At 43.9% G+C, this 16065-nt stretch overlaps 1 protein-coding gene across 7 annotated transcripts in view; it reads left to right on the top strand.

Moving 5' to 3' along the window:
• The window catches only part of TEX11 (testis expressed 11), a 211306-nt gene that overhangs the window by 117729 nt on the left and 77512 nt on the right, over window positions 1-16065 (top strand). For all 7 annotated transcript variants that reach the window (XM_075917646.1, XM_075917649.1, XM_075917648.1 and 4 more), the window contains 2 exons: window positions 749-834; window positions 10551-10688. In XM_075917646.1, coding sequence (XP_075773761.1) covers window positions 749-834; window positions 10551-10688 — 224 coding nt within the window. The remainder of the gene's footprint in view (window positions 1-748; window positions 835-10550; window positions 10689-16065) is intronic.

Consider the following 16065-nt stretch of genomic DNA (forward strand, 5'->3'; position numbering starts at 1 on the left):
TATCCTGCTCGCCGACAGTGGCCAATGCCAGGTGTCCCAGAGGGAGTGAATCGAACAGTCAAGCAATCTTTCTCCTGCCATCCATCTCCACCCTCTGACAAACAGAGGCCAGGGACACCATACCTTACCCTCACTGGCTAATAGCCATTTATGAGCTTAACCTCCATGCATTTATCTAGTTCTCTTTTAATATATTCTACTGTTGTTTACTCCTAAGCAGTAATCCTTGTTGGAAGTGGAAGTATATATCGGGACAAGAAAGGCAACAGATACCATGGGAGTTCTCCCACCAACCCTTTGCCTAGCCTATGATGAAAGTGGCTCAGTAAGCTGTTACCCTTGCCTCAGAGACAGAGGGGCTCCATTGAGGGTAGTAGTAAGCCTCTAAGGCATGTGCAGTCTGCCAGGACTTGGGGGACCCACCAAGACAAGGTTGGAGCTTTGCCATAATATATACATGTATACACCTTCCTTCTCCCCAACAAGACCTGCCATCCACCCACTCTCCACATGCATCTCTGTCACTGTGGAATTTATTGCAGATACAGTGGCCCACTTTTATGCCTTCAGTTGAATGGGTAAGGACACTCAGAGTGGGCATTGAAGTCCAGTAATCTGTTTGGAGTGCACTGGGCTCATGTGTACAAATAGTGGAACACATCTTGAGGAACCGCAGTTTCTGTATGGTAGATAATAGTTTATTTTTTATTTAAGACCTTGTAATTGCTTAACTTCAATCACTTCTCAGGTCACTATACAGGAAAACAGCTGTCACCTGAAACACTGAACCAGCTGCACATCATTCTGTGGGACAGAGCTGCCAAGAGCTATGAGGTTTGAGAAGAGCAGAATCTTTGTTCTTTGCTTTAAAAAAATCAATGAAGGGTCACTGTTATAGGGTAACACTGGTCATTTGAGAGCAGATCTAGTGCATCTGTGATGCATCAGCTCACACCAACTGGGTTTTACATGAGGATACCTGTAAATGGAAGATACCCAGTGAGTCAAGGCGAACCTGAGAGCACAGGAAAGGGGGCAGGTGCCTATGAGAGAGAGTCATCAGAGACACTGCGAGCGGGCACTGTGTGAGAAGGAGGAGAAACGGTAAGTGTGATGGGGTTCCCAGGGTGCAATTTGGACTGTGGGACTATTGAGCCCTCTGTCCCACCAGCCTGGGGTATCCCTCACATTGTGATGCTGTTGGCACATACTACACTTACACAGATATCCACAGGCACACATGCCAACTTAGTTACACAGTTTCTTCTCCCAGCTACTCATGAACTAGCAATAGAAAAGCTCCAGCTAGTTCTCCCCAGCTTTGCATCCCAAGACCGTATCTTCTTCCACTGGTCAGAAGCCTGACTAGAGTAAGTTCATTACCCATTCCACCAGTGTTCCCTTTAAGTTTTTCCATCCATGAGCAGAGTGAGTTTTGTCTTTGCACCAATATTGAGGTCATATGCGCTTAGTCAGATGTTTCCCACCGTTGCACCCACCAGTTACTAAGAAATATCATAGTCTTCTTCAAGGAGTGTCCCTGTGGGTGCTCCACTGTAGATGTTTTGGCACCCCTGTGCTTGGAACCAGAATTTTTCAGTAGCAGTACTCCGCCTCCTGGGTGGTGGCACACGTGTTGTACCGCACATGCTGTAGCGAACGTGCCATCGTGCGTGCACCGTCAACCACCCGTCAGTTCCTTCTTAACTGCTCCTGGTTTGGAAGGAACACAGTAGCATTCCATGTGTTACCATAGAGATTTAGTGAAGTAGCTATTATTAGATAATTTTTGTTAGTTGTGTTCTCATCTCGGTTTTCCCTGAGTTACTTTAGTTAGTTTAAAGAAAAAGGTTCATAGTCCTTACTTAGGTTAAGTTAAGCATGCCAGGGTTACCAGGATTTAAATGCTGCCTGACATGCAGAATGTCGATACCCTTCTCTGATGGACATGCTGACTGTATCTGTTGCTTGGGCTAGGAGCATTTCTCGAAGAGCTGCCACCATTGTAAAAAGCTCTCTTCCAGATCTTTAAAGGCGTGGGAACTCCAGCTATAGCTCCTCACCATGGAGATAGTGGATAGGCCAGTCTTGGAACTGGCACCTCTAGCCTCCCTGGTACGGACCTTGCCCATGGCAGCTTCAGATCAAGGGTCCTTGGCCAAAAAAATGTCAAAAAGCATTCTTCATCCTTGGCAGAGAGGGCACCAAAGAGACGGCTATCCCCACAAAGAAAGCCTCCATCGCCAAAGGGGAAAGCTACAGGGGATCTGCAGGCACCGGCGAAGTCAGGTATGGTCAATTCCTGAGCTGCAATATCTACCAAAGATTCACACCCTGCGGTACCAGCACCCAAGCTGAGAAAAAATACTGTGCACTGTCAGTACCATAGGTGTTGGTATCAACGAAACTGGCGCTGAAACAACTTCATGGTGCGGAGGATAAGAAGTGCTCCAAACTGTTGATACGCATACCACCCAAGTTTGTACCGACGAAGGGTACAGAAGTCTCCCTGGTATTGTCTGTCCTGGGTACTGGCGTACTCGCTAGCTCAGGCACAGCATGTGGCACTGATGGTGCGAACATTTGCCATGCCAAGACCAGTGACTACCCAGCAAGAACTGAAAGTAATGTCGGTACCAGGCACATCATTATTCAGTACCAATGCTTCACCAATACTGTGGGGAAGAAGCAGGATAGCCACTCCCACCAGCTCGGCACCCCTCTTCTCCAGTGACAGCGATGATGATGAGGAGATTACATTCTCCTCCAGACACTCATCACTGAAGCCAGCAGTGCAAACACAGCTGCAGCAACAAATGCCCCAACCTCAGATGTGGCAACCTTTCCCATGGCTCCCTCCCTTTCCACTCCCCAGCCTTGGCAGGGTGCATTGAAAACTCAGGTTGAGACAGCTCAATTAATGCCTCCGTCCAAGCCTCCTGCAGTGGAACGCAGACCCCCCCCAAGTCCAACGACATTGGAAGTCACACTGGGCGACTTTCAGAGAGAGGATACGTTACCTACCTTGCACGTCTCATCCTCTTCCCCTGATGAAACAGTAATGCCTCCTCCGCCAACCGTGGGGGATGTCTTCTAGTCCTTCCAGGATCTATACAAGAGAGTGGTTAACACACTAGACATCTCGTTGGTTGAGGTCCCCGAGACACAACAAAAATTTACCAACATTTTGCAGGCCTCACTGTCCGCAAAATTGAACTACCAGTCGATGAGGCCATATTAGACCCTGCAAAAATACTATGACAGACACCAGTTTCTGTTTCCCCGACATCAAAGAAAGCAGATAGAAAATACTATGTCTCAGCAAAGAGGGCTGAATTTTTATTTAGGCATCCAGCACCAAACTTACTGGTAGTTGATATGGCCAGCAACAGAGGCAGGCAGACACAATATACATCCACTCCATATGACAAGAAGCAGAAGAGACTTGACATCCTGGGCAGAAAGTCATACTCATCGGCCTCCATCCAAATCAGAATAGCTAACTACGTGATGATGTTAGCAAAGTACATGTATAATCACTTTGAGAACATGAAGAACTTTATTGAACGTCTCCAGGAAGGCTTCCTTCCAGTCCAACATAAATGAAGGATTCTGTATAATTAAGACGGCACTACAAATGTCCTTCTGTAGCAGACACTGCAGCATGGTCCTTAGCCACTTCCATAGACATGAAATAGGTATCCTGGCTCCATCTCTCAGGTTTTCCTAGAAATGTACAAAATACTGTTGAAGATCTTCTGTTTGAAGGTGGAAAACTTTTTTCTACACCACGGATGTCTCATTATACTTGCTTAAAGACGCATGAGTGACATTAAAGACCCTGGGCAGGTATGTCTCCCAATCCATGAAGAAGCTGAATAGACAATACACAGCACGGGTCAGAGCATTGTCATCATGCTCATCCCAAAGACGTTATGATTTGAGAAGAAGACAAAGACAACAGAAACTCACACAAACTCAGGAACAGCCAGCCATGTCTCAGTCTACCAATGGCCGACAAGCCTTTTGAAAACGTGGTCAAAAGTTCAACATAGTTTTCCAATGAGCGTTACCAAGACAGTCTGCAGCCCTTCTGCCATTCATGAGCCAAGATCACTACAGGCAAGTGGGCCTTAGAAGTCATACAGAAAGGCCTGGTGATACCATTCATCAAATTCCCTCCAACACAAACTCCTTCCCCATCCCTTTTCAGGGACCCCTGTCATACGTACTCATCACAGGGGAAAGGATTTCTACTCAAGATACTTCCTCACCCCCAAAAAATCAGGAGGTTGGAGGTCCATTCTGATTTTCCATTTAATGGGAAAATTGACCCCGCATAGCACGTTTTCGCTTAGCACTAACATTTTCAGAAACACATCTGTTATGTTAAATGAGAAATTACTGTACTCCAATTGAGGCCTAATCAGGGCAGAGAAGAGAGGAAGAATTACTTCTCATGTCTTGCTTACAACACTCCTGTTAATGCATCCCAGAGTGATATTTGTTTTTTTTTTGCAACAGTATTACACTGATGATTCATATTTTGTGGTCCACTATGTCCCCTAGATCCCTTTCCGTACTAATGCCTTCCTGGACAGTCATTTCCCATTTTGTATGTGTGAAACTGATTTTTATTCCCTACATGAACTAATTTACATTTATCCTTTATTAAACTTCATCCTATTTACCTCAGACCATTTCTTCAGTTTGTACAGATAATTTTGAATTATAATCCTATCCTGTAAAGCACTTGCAACCTCTCCCAGCTTGATATCATCCATAAACTTTAAAAGCGTACTCTCTATGCCGGGGTGGTGAAACTTTTTTGGGTCGGGGGCCACTGACCCACAAAAAAAATCAGTTGAGAGCCTCACACAAGTGAGAAGCAAAAAAACAAAACCTCCCAGACAACCCTCCCCCAAATCCTCACTGACGTGGCCCCTACTGAGGAGAAAGACCCTTCCCACACACCAGAGCCTAGTGGGGCCCAGGCTAGTAGATTTTGTGTGCTCCAGCCCTGCGGGATGTGCTGAGAGAAAGAAAAGGCTCCTCTTGTCCACACAAAGGTTCTCCAGTTGGATAATTTCATGCATTCAGACATGTTATCAGCTAATGAGTGCTCAGCTGCCCCCACTCACCAGGGCCACTCAGCCACAGCGCAAGTCTCCTCTGCAGTATTCCTCACCAGTGTTCCTATCCAGGAGATTTTCAAGGCCGTGACCTGGTCCTCAGTGCACACCTTTGCTATGCACTATGCCTGCAGCATGCAAGAGCTGTGTTGCAGTCAGCATGTCAGTGAACACCTCCCACCTCCAAAGATACTGCTTGGATATGGGCAAGATGAGCAAGCATGCAAAAAAGAAAAGATGGTTACCTCTTTCTTTAACTGGCATTCTTTGAGATTCATTGCTCATGTCCATTCAACATCCCACCTTCCTTCCCGACGGTCTGAGTTTTTCTAGGAAGAAGGAACTGAGGGTGGAGGGAGCTGGAGGCACACCTGAGCTGGGGGCACCTGAGCCGGCTTCCTTTTGGGAAATGCTAAGGGAAAATCTTCCAGTAGCGATGCATGTGGTGAGCATACACACCTGTGGTGAATGGTTATGTGCAACACATCTTGAAAAAATCCAATTACAGAAACTGGTAACTGTCTTTTCTTTCAAACACTTCAACAAAAACACTGCTTTAGGTAAAAATATAAAACAGATGTATTAACTACTGAAAGATAGATTTTAATTGATTGAGTAGTAAGCTAAAGATCAAATTTGGCTACTCAAGAAATAAAAGTAAATTCACAAAATGAGTTCTATAACCTGCATAGAATTTGAATCAAGCTGTATCTCTTTTTAATAGATTGTATAAACAGGTTATAGAACTTCAATACACAGGCTGGAACTCTCCTCCAGCCTGGGACCACCCTCCTCAGTTCATAGTGTGACGTAGTGGGGGTACTGTCTGCTCTGTAACCCGGTGACCCCCTGCGCTGTGCTGTGTGATTCCCACTGACTCACCCACATGTGTATTAGCCCAGACACCTAACTACCAGCCTAACCAGATAACAAGGCGCTTCCCAGGGGGAGAGACAAAGGGTGGGAGGCAGAGACGAACACCAGGTTTCGGGAGAAGGGTCAGTTGCTGGCTGGGAAACATGAAGGAAACAGCCTAAGCGGAGGGCTGAGGGTCTAGGGGGGGCAATGGACCCCCTAACCCGAGGGATCTGAGGCATCCTGGCCCTGACTCCTGAAACCATATCACGTCTATGCTGTGATGTATCCTGGAGAAGCAATAAATCCTCTCTATTCTACTGGCTGGTGGAGTCTGTTCTTGCTACTACGGGGCTGCAGGATCAGGGGGAACCCTGACTCACTGTCACACATAGTCTTTGTCCTCCAGATATGTTTCCAGGTGTTGAGTTATGGGGGGAGTGAGGCCTAGTGATGATACTGCTTCTCTTTATAGTTTCTTCCAGCTTGCTGAAAAGATCAGTGCTTGTGATTGGTCATTGGTCAAGCATTCTCCCTTGTACACATACTCTCTCTGAGAAGTCTTCTGGACTAGCAATTGGGAAAGTGGACTTCCTTTCATGTGCCATCAGCATGTCTGGCTATTCCATTGTTGTACCTGAAAGGCTGGTTGTGGGTGTTCCCAATTTCACAGTATATTTCAGTAATACACACAAAGGAAAACTTCATAACTTCACATACTCTGATAGCACATACAATTCAATGGGATATTTATGTTCAAGGACCAAGACTTTTAAAATGATAACTCATTAGGCACACTTTGTACAAAACATAATTATGTGACAGTAGTGAATATGGGGATTCCAGGGTGCTTTCAGTTACAGAGCGTCATAATAGAGGGCTGGAAGAGGGGATAGATTCCTGATTATTCTGAGGTAGAGAGCCAGTAGTGGGAGGCTAAAAAGGACTGAGAGCTGGGAGGCAGTGGAACAGCTAGTTTGCTTATCTTTCTGAGCTAAAGAGCCAATGTCAGAAGGATGAAAAAGGCTATGTCACTGAACTGTGTTGTGGGCAGAAGAGTCCTGAGACTAGTCACTCTCAGGTGGATGGTCTGGAGAGTGGGTGGCCTGGTAACAAGGGCAGAAGGGAACTGGGAATCAAGTACTGGTGGACTCATTGGTGAGGAGCTTAGAATCATAGGATTAGAAGGGACCACATCTAGTCTTACTCTCTGCCAAGATGCAGGATTTTTTGTTTACCCCATCAAAGAAAGATGGATATCTAGTCTCCTTTTGAAAACCTTCAGAGAAGGAGCTTCCACAAGCTCTCTTGAAACATCTCTGTACATTTTCATGTTTATTTTGTGAATTGAGAAAACAGTTTTTTCATGAAGGTTCTGTGGATTATTATATGGGCATTTGAATAGTTTATGCCTGGGGGTGGGATTTTAAGTGGATACTGAGAGAGAACATGTGCCTTTTTGTATCCTTTGCTTAATAGGTCACTTTGCCTTCCAGCTCTTCTTCACTCACCAAATGGATACAGATCTGTTCTGCAGTCTTTAATTGGAGCTGCAGTGACCAGAATTCTTGCTCAGCTGTTGTTGCCTGTCATTATGTCATATCTCCCTGTATTGTTCCAGAGAAGCCATTGGTTATAACTCTCATGGTGATGCTGTTTTGCTATTTTGGACAAAAGACCTCAGATATACTTTTCCTTCCCATTTCCTTATTACCACTACTTACAGTGAAGAGGTGACATGACAGAGCTAACATTTTCTTAAGCCCTTACTGATCCAGACAGTTCTGGTTCACAGAAGTTCTAATGATGTCTGCCTACACCAGTCAGGATATATCCATTTCTGGATCTCCTAACCTGGGGTAGGAAAATCAAGAATCCCTATATGGGCTCACTCAATCTCATAGACTCAGATTGGATGGAAATAAAATGTTCTTGCTTGGTCCCTGTTTAGGAGATCCTTAAACCAAAGTAGAAAGGATTCTACTATAACCTGCTCTTTGGCCAAATGAAGATGCTTTTTGGCCAAGGTGCAATTCAGTCTGTGCCCCCCCAGTCAGATTCTCTGCTCCTCGGGCTTCTCATTTCAGGCCCATTCTCTCTGACCAGCAAGTCCAGTTCCACCTTCCTCCTGGTTCTTCATCGAGTTGGTCTTTTTCTTGTTTCCCCATTAACTCCCAATCAGTCTTCCTTCCTGGGCTCCTCATCCAATCTCAGGGTACGTTTACACTGCAGCACTATTTTGAAATGACTAGCGCTGTTCTGAAATAACTTAGTCTGCGTCTACACAGCAGGCAGTTATTTTGAAACAGTGTCAAAATACTGTCAACGTGGAGGACTTCCTACTCTGACTCCTGTAATCCTCATTGTATGAGGAATAAGGAAAGTTGGAGGAAGAGTGCTCTATTTCGAAATTAAGTGCTGTGTAGACACTCCCTATTTCAAAATAAGCTTTTTTGAATTAAGTTATGCAATTGATGTAGCTCAATTTATGTAGCTTATTTCGAATTAAGCCCTGCAACGTAGAAGCACCCTCAGTATCACTCCTTGACTTGTTGCCAAAGACTCCCCCTCCCTGACTTCTTGTCTCAGCCCCTAGGGGTTTGTTAGTGTCCTGCCCATCCCACTCTGCTCACATCTTTAGCTTCTGTGTAATTTTAGTGCTCCTTCCTACAGCCAGCAATAACTAGCTCCCAGTTCCCACCTTTTTTCTCTCACTAGGCCTTAGCCTCCTTTACCCTCAGCTCCCAATCCCTGTTGTCATAGAATCACAGAATCATAAAATACTAGAGCTGGAATGGACCTTGAGAGGTCATTGAGTCCACTTCCCTGCCCTGACAGCAGGACCAAGCACCATCTATATCATCCCTGACAGGTGTGTGTGTTTAACCTGCTCTTAAATATCTCCAGTGCTGGAGAGTCTACAACCTCCTTAGTCAATTTATTCCAGTGTTTAACCACCCTGACAGTTAGGAAGTTTTTCCTAACGTCCAACTTAAACCTTCCTTGCTGCAATATAAGCCCACTATTTCTTGTCCTATCATCAGAGGTCGAGAACAATTTTTCTCCCTCCTTGTAACACTCATTTCGATACTGTTTTGCACAGCCAGTCTGTTTCAGTTTTACTAGGCTCTTCATCCCAATCTACTTCTTTCCCTCCCCCTGGTCTGACTTTTGTCCCCTTTTCATTCTAATCTGAGATGGCTTTCTCCTCCATGATGTCCGGAGTCTGCAGGGATATCATTGAGAGCACAGGAGAGACCGGTTCCTTGTTGCAGTGCCTTGTCCCACAGGGGCCCTGGAGCAGTCAGGGCAGCCATTAACAGCTTTATCCCTAGTCCTGGGCTGGAGGAAGATTGCTCATTTGCTCAGTGGAGATGGTGTATGTGCAGTCTGGTCACATATATTAGTTACATATATTAGGTGGAGCATATTCAGTTTCTGTGTAAGGATGGTGCATGCACAGTCTGTCCAGCACTTGGAGCTGTGAGCAGCTCGAGTATACTCATGAAGAATGGAATCTTCGGAGATTTTAGCAGCTAAAATCTCTTAAATCTCTACTGAGCATATGCAAACTGTAATTTTTAAAGACTTAACACTTGGCCTGATTTGGATGGATTTTCACAGTGGTTACACAAAGGCCATCTCTGACAAATTTTGAGTCTGTTCCAAATGCTGATCAAAGAACAAGTCACCAGAATTTTTTAATGTGAGCAAAACAACAAATGTTTCCCTAGCCTTATTTTTAGAAATGTCTGAGTTGTTTTCCCTTAAATTAAAAAAACAAAACAAAACAAAAGCATTCTGAAGCAGACATATGTCTTGGAGATTTTAAGCTTAAAGAATTAAAGTTTGGCAAAGTTTTAGGTCATTTACATCCCTTTCTAGATTGGTAATATCTTAAACACATTGCTGTTAACCCAATTCATGATGAATATTAACCATTTATTCAGAGTTTAATCTCTCATCTTCTAAGTCATTATTAATCCATATCAATACTTTGCCTCTCACCCTATGACAACTAAGTTTATTTAAGGATCCTAGCCAAAGGCTTTTTGAAGCCCTAAATAAATTAACTGGTTCTCCTTTATCTATTACTTTGACATGTTCAAAGAAGTCTTACAGACATGATTTTCCTTTGCAGAAACCATGCTGGTTAGACCCTGTCATATAATAAAGTGAAAGTCTGTAGCATGATCCAATGTTCAGATGTTGAAGCTAGACAAATCCAGATTAGAAATAAGGTGTAAATTTTAACAAGCTAATTAATCACTGGAACAGTTTATCAAGGTGTCATGTTGGATTCTCTATCACTGGCAGTTTTTAAATGAAGACTGGATGTTCTTCTAAAAGATCTGTTTTAGGAACTATTTTGGGGATGTTCTATGGTCTGTGCTATATGGGAGGCCTAGATGATCACAGTGGTCCCTTCTGGCCGTGGAATCTATGAATGTGACTATTTGAGTTTTATGAAGTCTGATTTAGTTAGCTTAGGAAAATATAGTAAATTTAAACTTCAGTGATTTTTTTTTATTTTTTAATTATATATTTTTTTAAATTTTCTAGGCAAAAAGCTACTCTGAAGCCCTTCAGTGGTACAACTATTCTCTCAGCTTCTATTCACCTTGGCAGATAGATCAGAACTTGGCTAAGTTGCAGAGGAACATGGCTTCCTGCTACTTTCATCTGATGCAACTTGAAAAAGTATTTTTTTGTTGTGTTGCAATGTTAATGGGATTTGATTTCAATTGTGAAAGGGTAAAGGGTAATGGAGGGTTGTTCTGTTGTTTTTCTGTGTTGTTGCATGATTACACTTGGGTTAAAATGTGCATACTTAATTATTATTAATGTATTTGTTTTCATTAGATCCTCACTGCCACTTCTGGGTGCACTTCAGACATCATAGCCTGATTTTTGCCATAAACAGCTTACAATCTAAAAAAATAATGGAGTAAATAGAAGGGGTTCAGCAGATAAAAAAACTGCCTAATGTGGAGATTTGTCACATTTTCATAATAAAATGTTTTGATATTAATATGTTTTAAAACGGAAATATAAAACTATCCTCAGTTGCTACTTGACATGGACATTATTAGCTAGGTAATTCATTAAGGGTATCATTGTAGAAGTTTTTTCTTCAAAGTGCACAATAGTGTTGTGCCTCAGCTCAAGAGAGATGGAGCATCATAATTGCATCACTAGTGCAACAGACAGATGGGGAGCAATGTACAAAGAGATAAAGGTGGAAAAGTTGGGTGGGGGGGACTATGTAGTAACTCCATCGCGGCAAAGCTATCCACTGTGTCCAGCACATTTCCCAGAGTTGCTCTCCTTCCTAGCAGAAGGGTATTGATTGCCCTGTCTGTTTGTATCACAGCAGACCCCACTGTAGATTTACCTACTCCAAATTGATTTCCGACTGATTTGTAGCAATCTAGCGTTGCAAGTTTCCACGGAGTTATTGCCACTTGCTTCTCAGCTGTCTGAGCAGATCTCATTCTGGTATTGCTGTGCTTAAGAATGAAGGAAAGCAATAACAAAGTTCCATGGAAGTGGCTTTATGCATGCAAAAGTTTTGCAGCCATTGATCATCGTCCCATTGCTGCATATCTGTGCGGTCCACCAGTCTGTGCTTGTCTCATGGGACCAGAATCAGCATCCCATAGTGTCAACAGGAGTAACTGCTGCCATTGTAGGCCAATTGCTCCACTCAGTAAGTTCCTCCATATTTGTGTTCATGTCCTCCTCCCCTTCTTCCTTACTGTAGCGGCATGTGACTAGGCTCTGGACAAAGTGCAGCATAACACACGAGGTGTTTGCAATACTTGCCATAGCAATTTGTACTCAGCAAGGTCCATTCTTGCAATGCTATGGCATGTGCTAGGATAACCAGGGAAAAAATTGCGTGAAAAAATGGTTTGTTGTTGCTTTCAAGCAGAGAGGGAAGGAGGAGATAAGTGCATTATGGGATGCTAATGAAATGTACCCAGAACCACCTGCTGCAATGTTTTTGTTCCATTAGGAACTAGGAGCTTAACCCAGAATGCAAGAGGTGGCAGGAACTGTGGGATGGTGACACATAGTGCATAACTGTTAAAGTTGAAGATAGCCATGTTACTGGGTATGCACTCCAAGATGCTCATGCATCCAATGAGGACATGCACCATCAACTTTGTAAAACTGGATGCTAAAAAGTCAGCCTTAATATATTTGTCCTAATTTTGTACTGTAGACCTACCCATAGAAGAAGACATGATAACTGCTTTCAAATATCTAAAAGGTTATTACCAGGAGGAGGGAGAAGAATTGTTCTTAACCTCAGAATACCACAAGAAGCAATGGGTTTAAATTGCAGAGAGGGGGGTTTAGGTTGGACATTAGGAAAAACTTCCTCTCAGGGTGGTTAAACACTAGAATAAATTGCCTAGGGAGGTTGTGGAATCTCCATTATTGGAGATCTTTAAGAGCAGGTTAGACAAGCAGTTGTCAGGGATGGTTTGATTAGTATTTGATCGTGCCATGAGTGCAGGGGATTAGCTTTGACCTCGTAAGGTTCCTTCCATTCTATAATTTTATGATTTTATGTTCCATGTTAGATGGCTAAATCAAAAGAATTTGAAAATCACATTTGAAGGACTTTTTTAATTGGATCAGAAACTAGACTGTACTGATTTAATATACAAAGACATATAGTAAAGCTCCAGAATCTGAAATGTTCACAGTCAAAAAATTGACAAGGAGACCTGTGGCACCTTAGGGTGTGTCTAGACTACAGGGTTTTGTCGACAAAAGTGGACTTTTGTCGACAAAACTAAACCTGTGTCTACACTACCGCTGAGTTCTGTCGACATAACGTTGACAGAACTCAGCAGTTTTGTCGACGCTGGTAAACCTCATTTTACGAGGAATAACGCCTTTTGTCGACAGAGTTCTGTCGACAGAAAGCATTATTGCATCTAAACTGTCCTTTGCGTCCACACTGTTATGTCGACAAAGCAGCTTGCTTTGTCGACAGAACTGAATGTAGTCTAGACGCTCTTTGTCGACAGAAGCTTTGTCAACTATCTGTCGACAAAACTTCTGTCGACAAAACCCTGTAGTCTAGACGTACCCTTATAGACTAACAGATGTATTGGAGCATAAGCTTTTGTGGGTAAAGACCTACTTCGTCAGATGCATGTAGTGGAAATTTCCTGAGGCAGGTATAAATATGTAGGCCAGAATAAGGCTAGAGATAATGAGGTTAATTCAGTCAAGGAGGGTGAGGCCCACTTCTAGCAGCTGATGTGGAGGTGTGAACATCAAGAGAGGAGAAACTGCTTTTGTACTTGGCTAGCCATTCACAGTCTTTGTTTAATCCTAAACGGATGGTGTCAAATTTGCAGATGAACTGTAGCTCAGCAGTTTCTCTTTGAAGTCTGGTCTTGAAGGTTTTTTGCTGCAGGGTGGCTACCTTTAAATCTGCTATTGTGTGTCCAGGGAGACTGAAGTGTTCTCCTACAGGTTTTTGTATATTGCCATTCCTAATATCTGATTTGTGTCCATTTATTCTTTTATGTAGGGACTGTCCAGTTTAGCCGATGTATATAGCAGAGGGGCATTGCTGGCACATGATGGCATATATTATATTGGTAGATGTGCAGGTGAATGAACCAGTGATGGTGTGGCTGATCTGGTTAGGTCCTGTGATGGTGTCACTGGTGTAGAGATGAGGGCAGAGTTGGCCCTGAGGTTTGTTGCAGGGATTGGTTCTTGAGTTAGAGTTACTGTGGTGTGGTGTATAGTTGCTGGTGAGAATTTGCTTCAGGCTGGCGGGTTGTCTGTGGGTGAGGACTGGCCGCTCAAAAGCAGCAGCTGTCTCATGGCACTCCAAGAAGCTATTCTGGTCGTGCAGCCAGCCATCACTCAGTTCTTTCTCTACCACCCTTGGTTTTAGTCAGAATGACAGCAGCACCATTATCTACTTTCTCTTTTCCTTGCCCTCTGCCCTTTTCTCAGTTTAAATTCCTGTCTTGTTAATCTCTTTTCATTTTTCTCTCATTTTTCCCCCTTAAGTAAAACAAACAGAGAGTCTTTTCCTGGCCTTTCTGTCCCTGCCTCTGGCAGGCAGTTGCTGAAGAGGCATTAGACCAGGACTATTCACATTCTTATTCAATACATCATCTCCGACACGCTTGGCTTGCCAGGCTTCAAACGCCGTCTGAGTTGCAGGCTCTCACTACCCATGACAGAAGGCCACTAGCGCTGTGTTTGTTGCCTGGGGAAGATACATATTACACAGAAGTGTTCCCACTTCTAGAATCTCACAGCATGGACAAAAAAAGCCAGGGACCTCCAACTAAAACTTTTACTGCTGGAGCGATTCCTCCATCCCACCTCCAAACCTGAGCCCATGACACCCTCCTGTCAGTCCTTATCTACAGCTGTCTCAGATATGAGATCCTCCTCCACCATGGCTGCTAAGGACCCTGCTCCTAGCAAAACCACAAAAAAGCAGTCTCACTTCTTGCCACATTGGGATTCGCCTCCCAAATTGCCAAAACTGCCCCAGCACTAATGGCTCCTGGAGCGCTGGATTGAGAAGTGCCAAATTATCTGGAACCAAGATGTCTGGAATAGCAAAGGATCCTCTGTGGTCTCGCTCTCATAGCAGCAGCAGCAAACCTAACCGAAGTCTCATAGCTTGGCACTAAGGAAACAGAAATGTTAGCCACAGACACAGAGTAGCACTATCGTGCCACTTGCACTTGCCTGTGCCATTGTTGAGTGTACTGATGCTGCAGCACTTTGTCAGTCATGCAGACTTCCTCATTGCTTCCGCCTTGAGAACTCCACACTTTGGCATTGACGGCACCAGGCCATTGTGGTAGTTTGTCCCCTCCTCGCTCCAGTGAGGAAAGGGAGACAAGAGTGGGTTCATCTTACTATTTTTCTCCTATGCTTGGACCCACTCAGCCGCAGGATGTGGGTTGGCAACCCCCACAATGGGTGCTCCTTCCCATGGCTTTCCGCTGCATTATACAGAACCCAGAATACCCAGCCATCCAATACATGAAGATCCAGGACTCAGCAACTGCCTCTGCCATCTGCTCTGGCTTCCCTAGAATTTCTGGAGGAGGAAGTTGATGAACTTGCAGACAGGTTGGAAGGTGACACCCTCCTACCTACTTACTCATCTCCGGATAATACAATAATGCTGTCCCCTCCCCTCCCATGGGAGATGACTTTAAATCCTTTCAGGATTTGTTTAAATGAGTAGCAGAGCCATAAGACATCCCACTGGCTGAGTTACCACAGACTCAACACAAGCTGACAGAAACATTACAAGCTTCTCCATCAGCAAAGATAGCACTATCCATTAATGCTGCCATCATGGACCCAGCAAAAACGTATGGCAGATTCCAGCCATGGTCCTAACTTCTTGTAAGCAATCAGACAAGAAGTATTATGTGCCAGCTAAAGGAGCTGAGTTTTTGTTTATTCGCCTTTCTGCAAACTCATTGGTGGTCCTACAGTTAATAAAATGGGGAAGCAGCATCAAACCAAAAATATCCCCTAAGATAAAAATTGGAAATGCCACTGGGGCATTCTGTTTGATACCGGCCATAAACTTGATCACTACTTGTTGAGCCTGATGATCTTGCCAACTTTCTATCCACCTTACAGTCCATTTATTCAATACATTCTACTTTAACTTGCTGGCAAGAATACTGTGGGAGACTATATAAAACGTTTACTCAACAGTGTTTGGAAGCACCAGTCAGCATTAATTACTGATGTGCTACTAGCCTTCTGCTCTTGTTATTTTGTGTCCCCATGTGGGTCCTCAACAGTAGCACAGAATTCTTTATCTCTGGATCATAAAGCAGAAGCCTTGACTGCCTGCATTAAAAGGTCCCAATCGGTTACCCATCTCATCAATCTTTATACATTTCCCAGCCACAGTTAGAAAGGGAATCACTCTAAGTGGGTATAGGTTACATGTTCCACCTAGGTGAGGAAGCTTGTCCCCCATGCAGCCCTGACAACAGAGATTGAATTTGGGACTTCTACATCTGTATGCAAGAGCCTGAACTGCCAC

The sequence above is a fragment of the Pelodiscus sinensis genome, unplaced genomic scaffold, assembly GCF_049634645.1.
Source record: "Pelodiscus sinensis isolate JC-2024 unplaced genomic scaffold, ASM4963464v1 ctg71, whole genome shotgun sequence".
Classification (NCBI taxonomy): Eukaryota; Metazoa; Chordata; order Testudines; family Trionychidae; genus Pelodiscus; species Pelodiscus sinensis.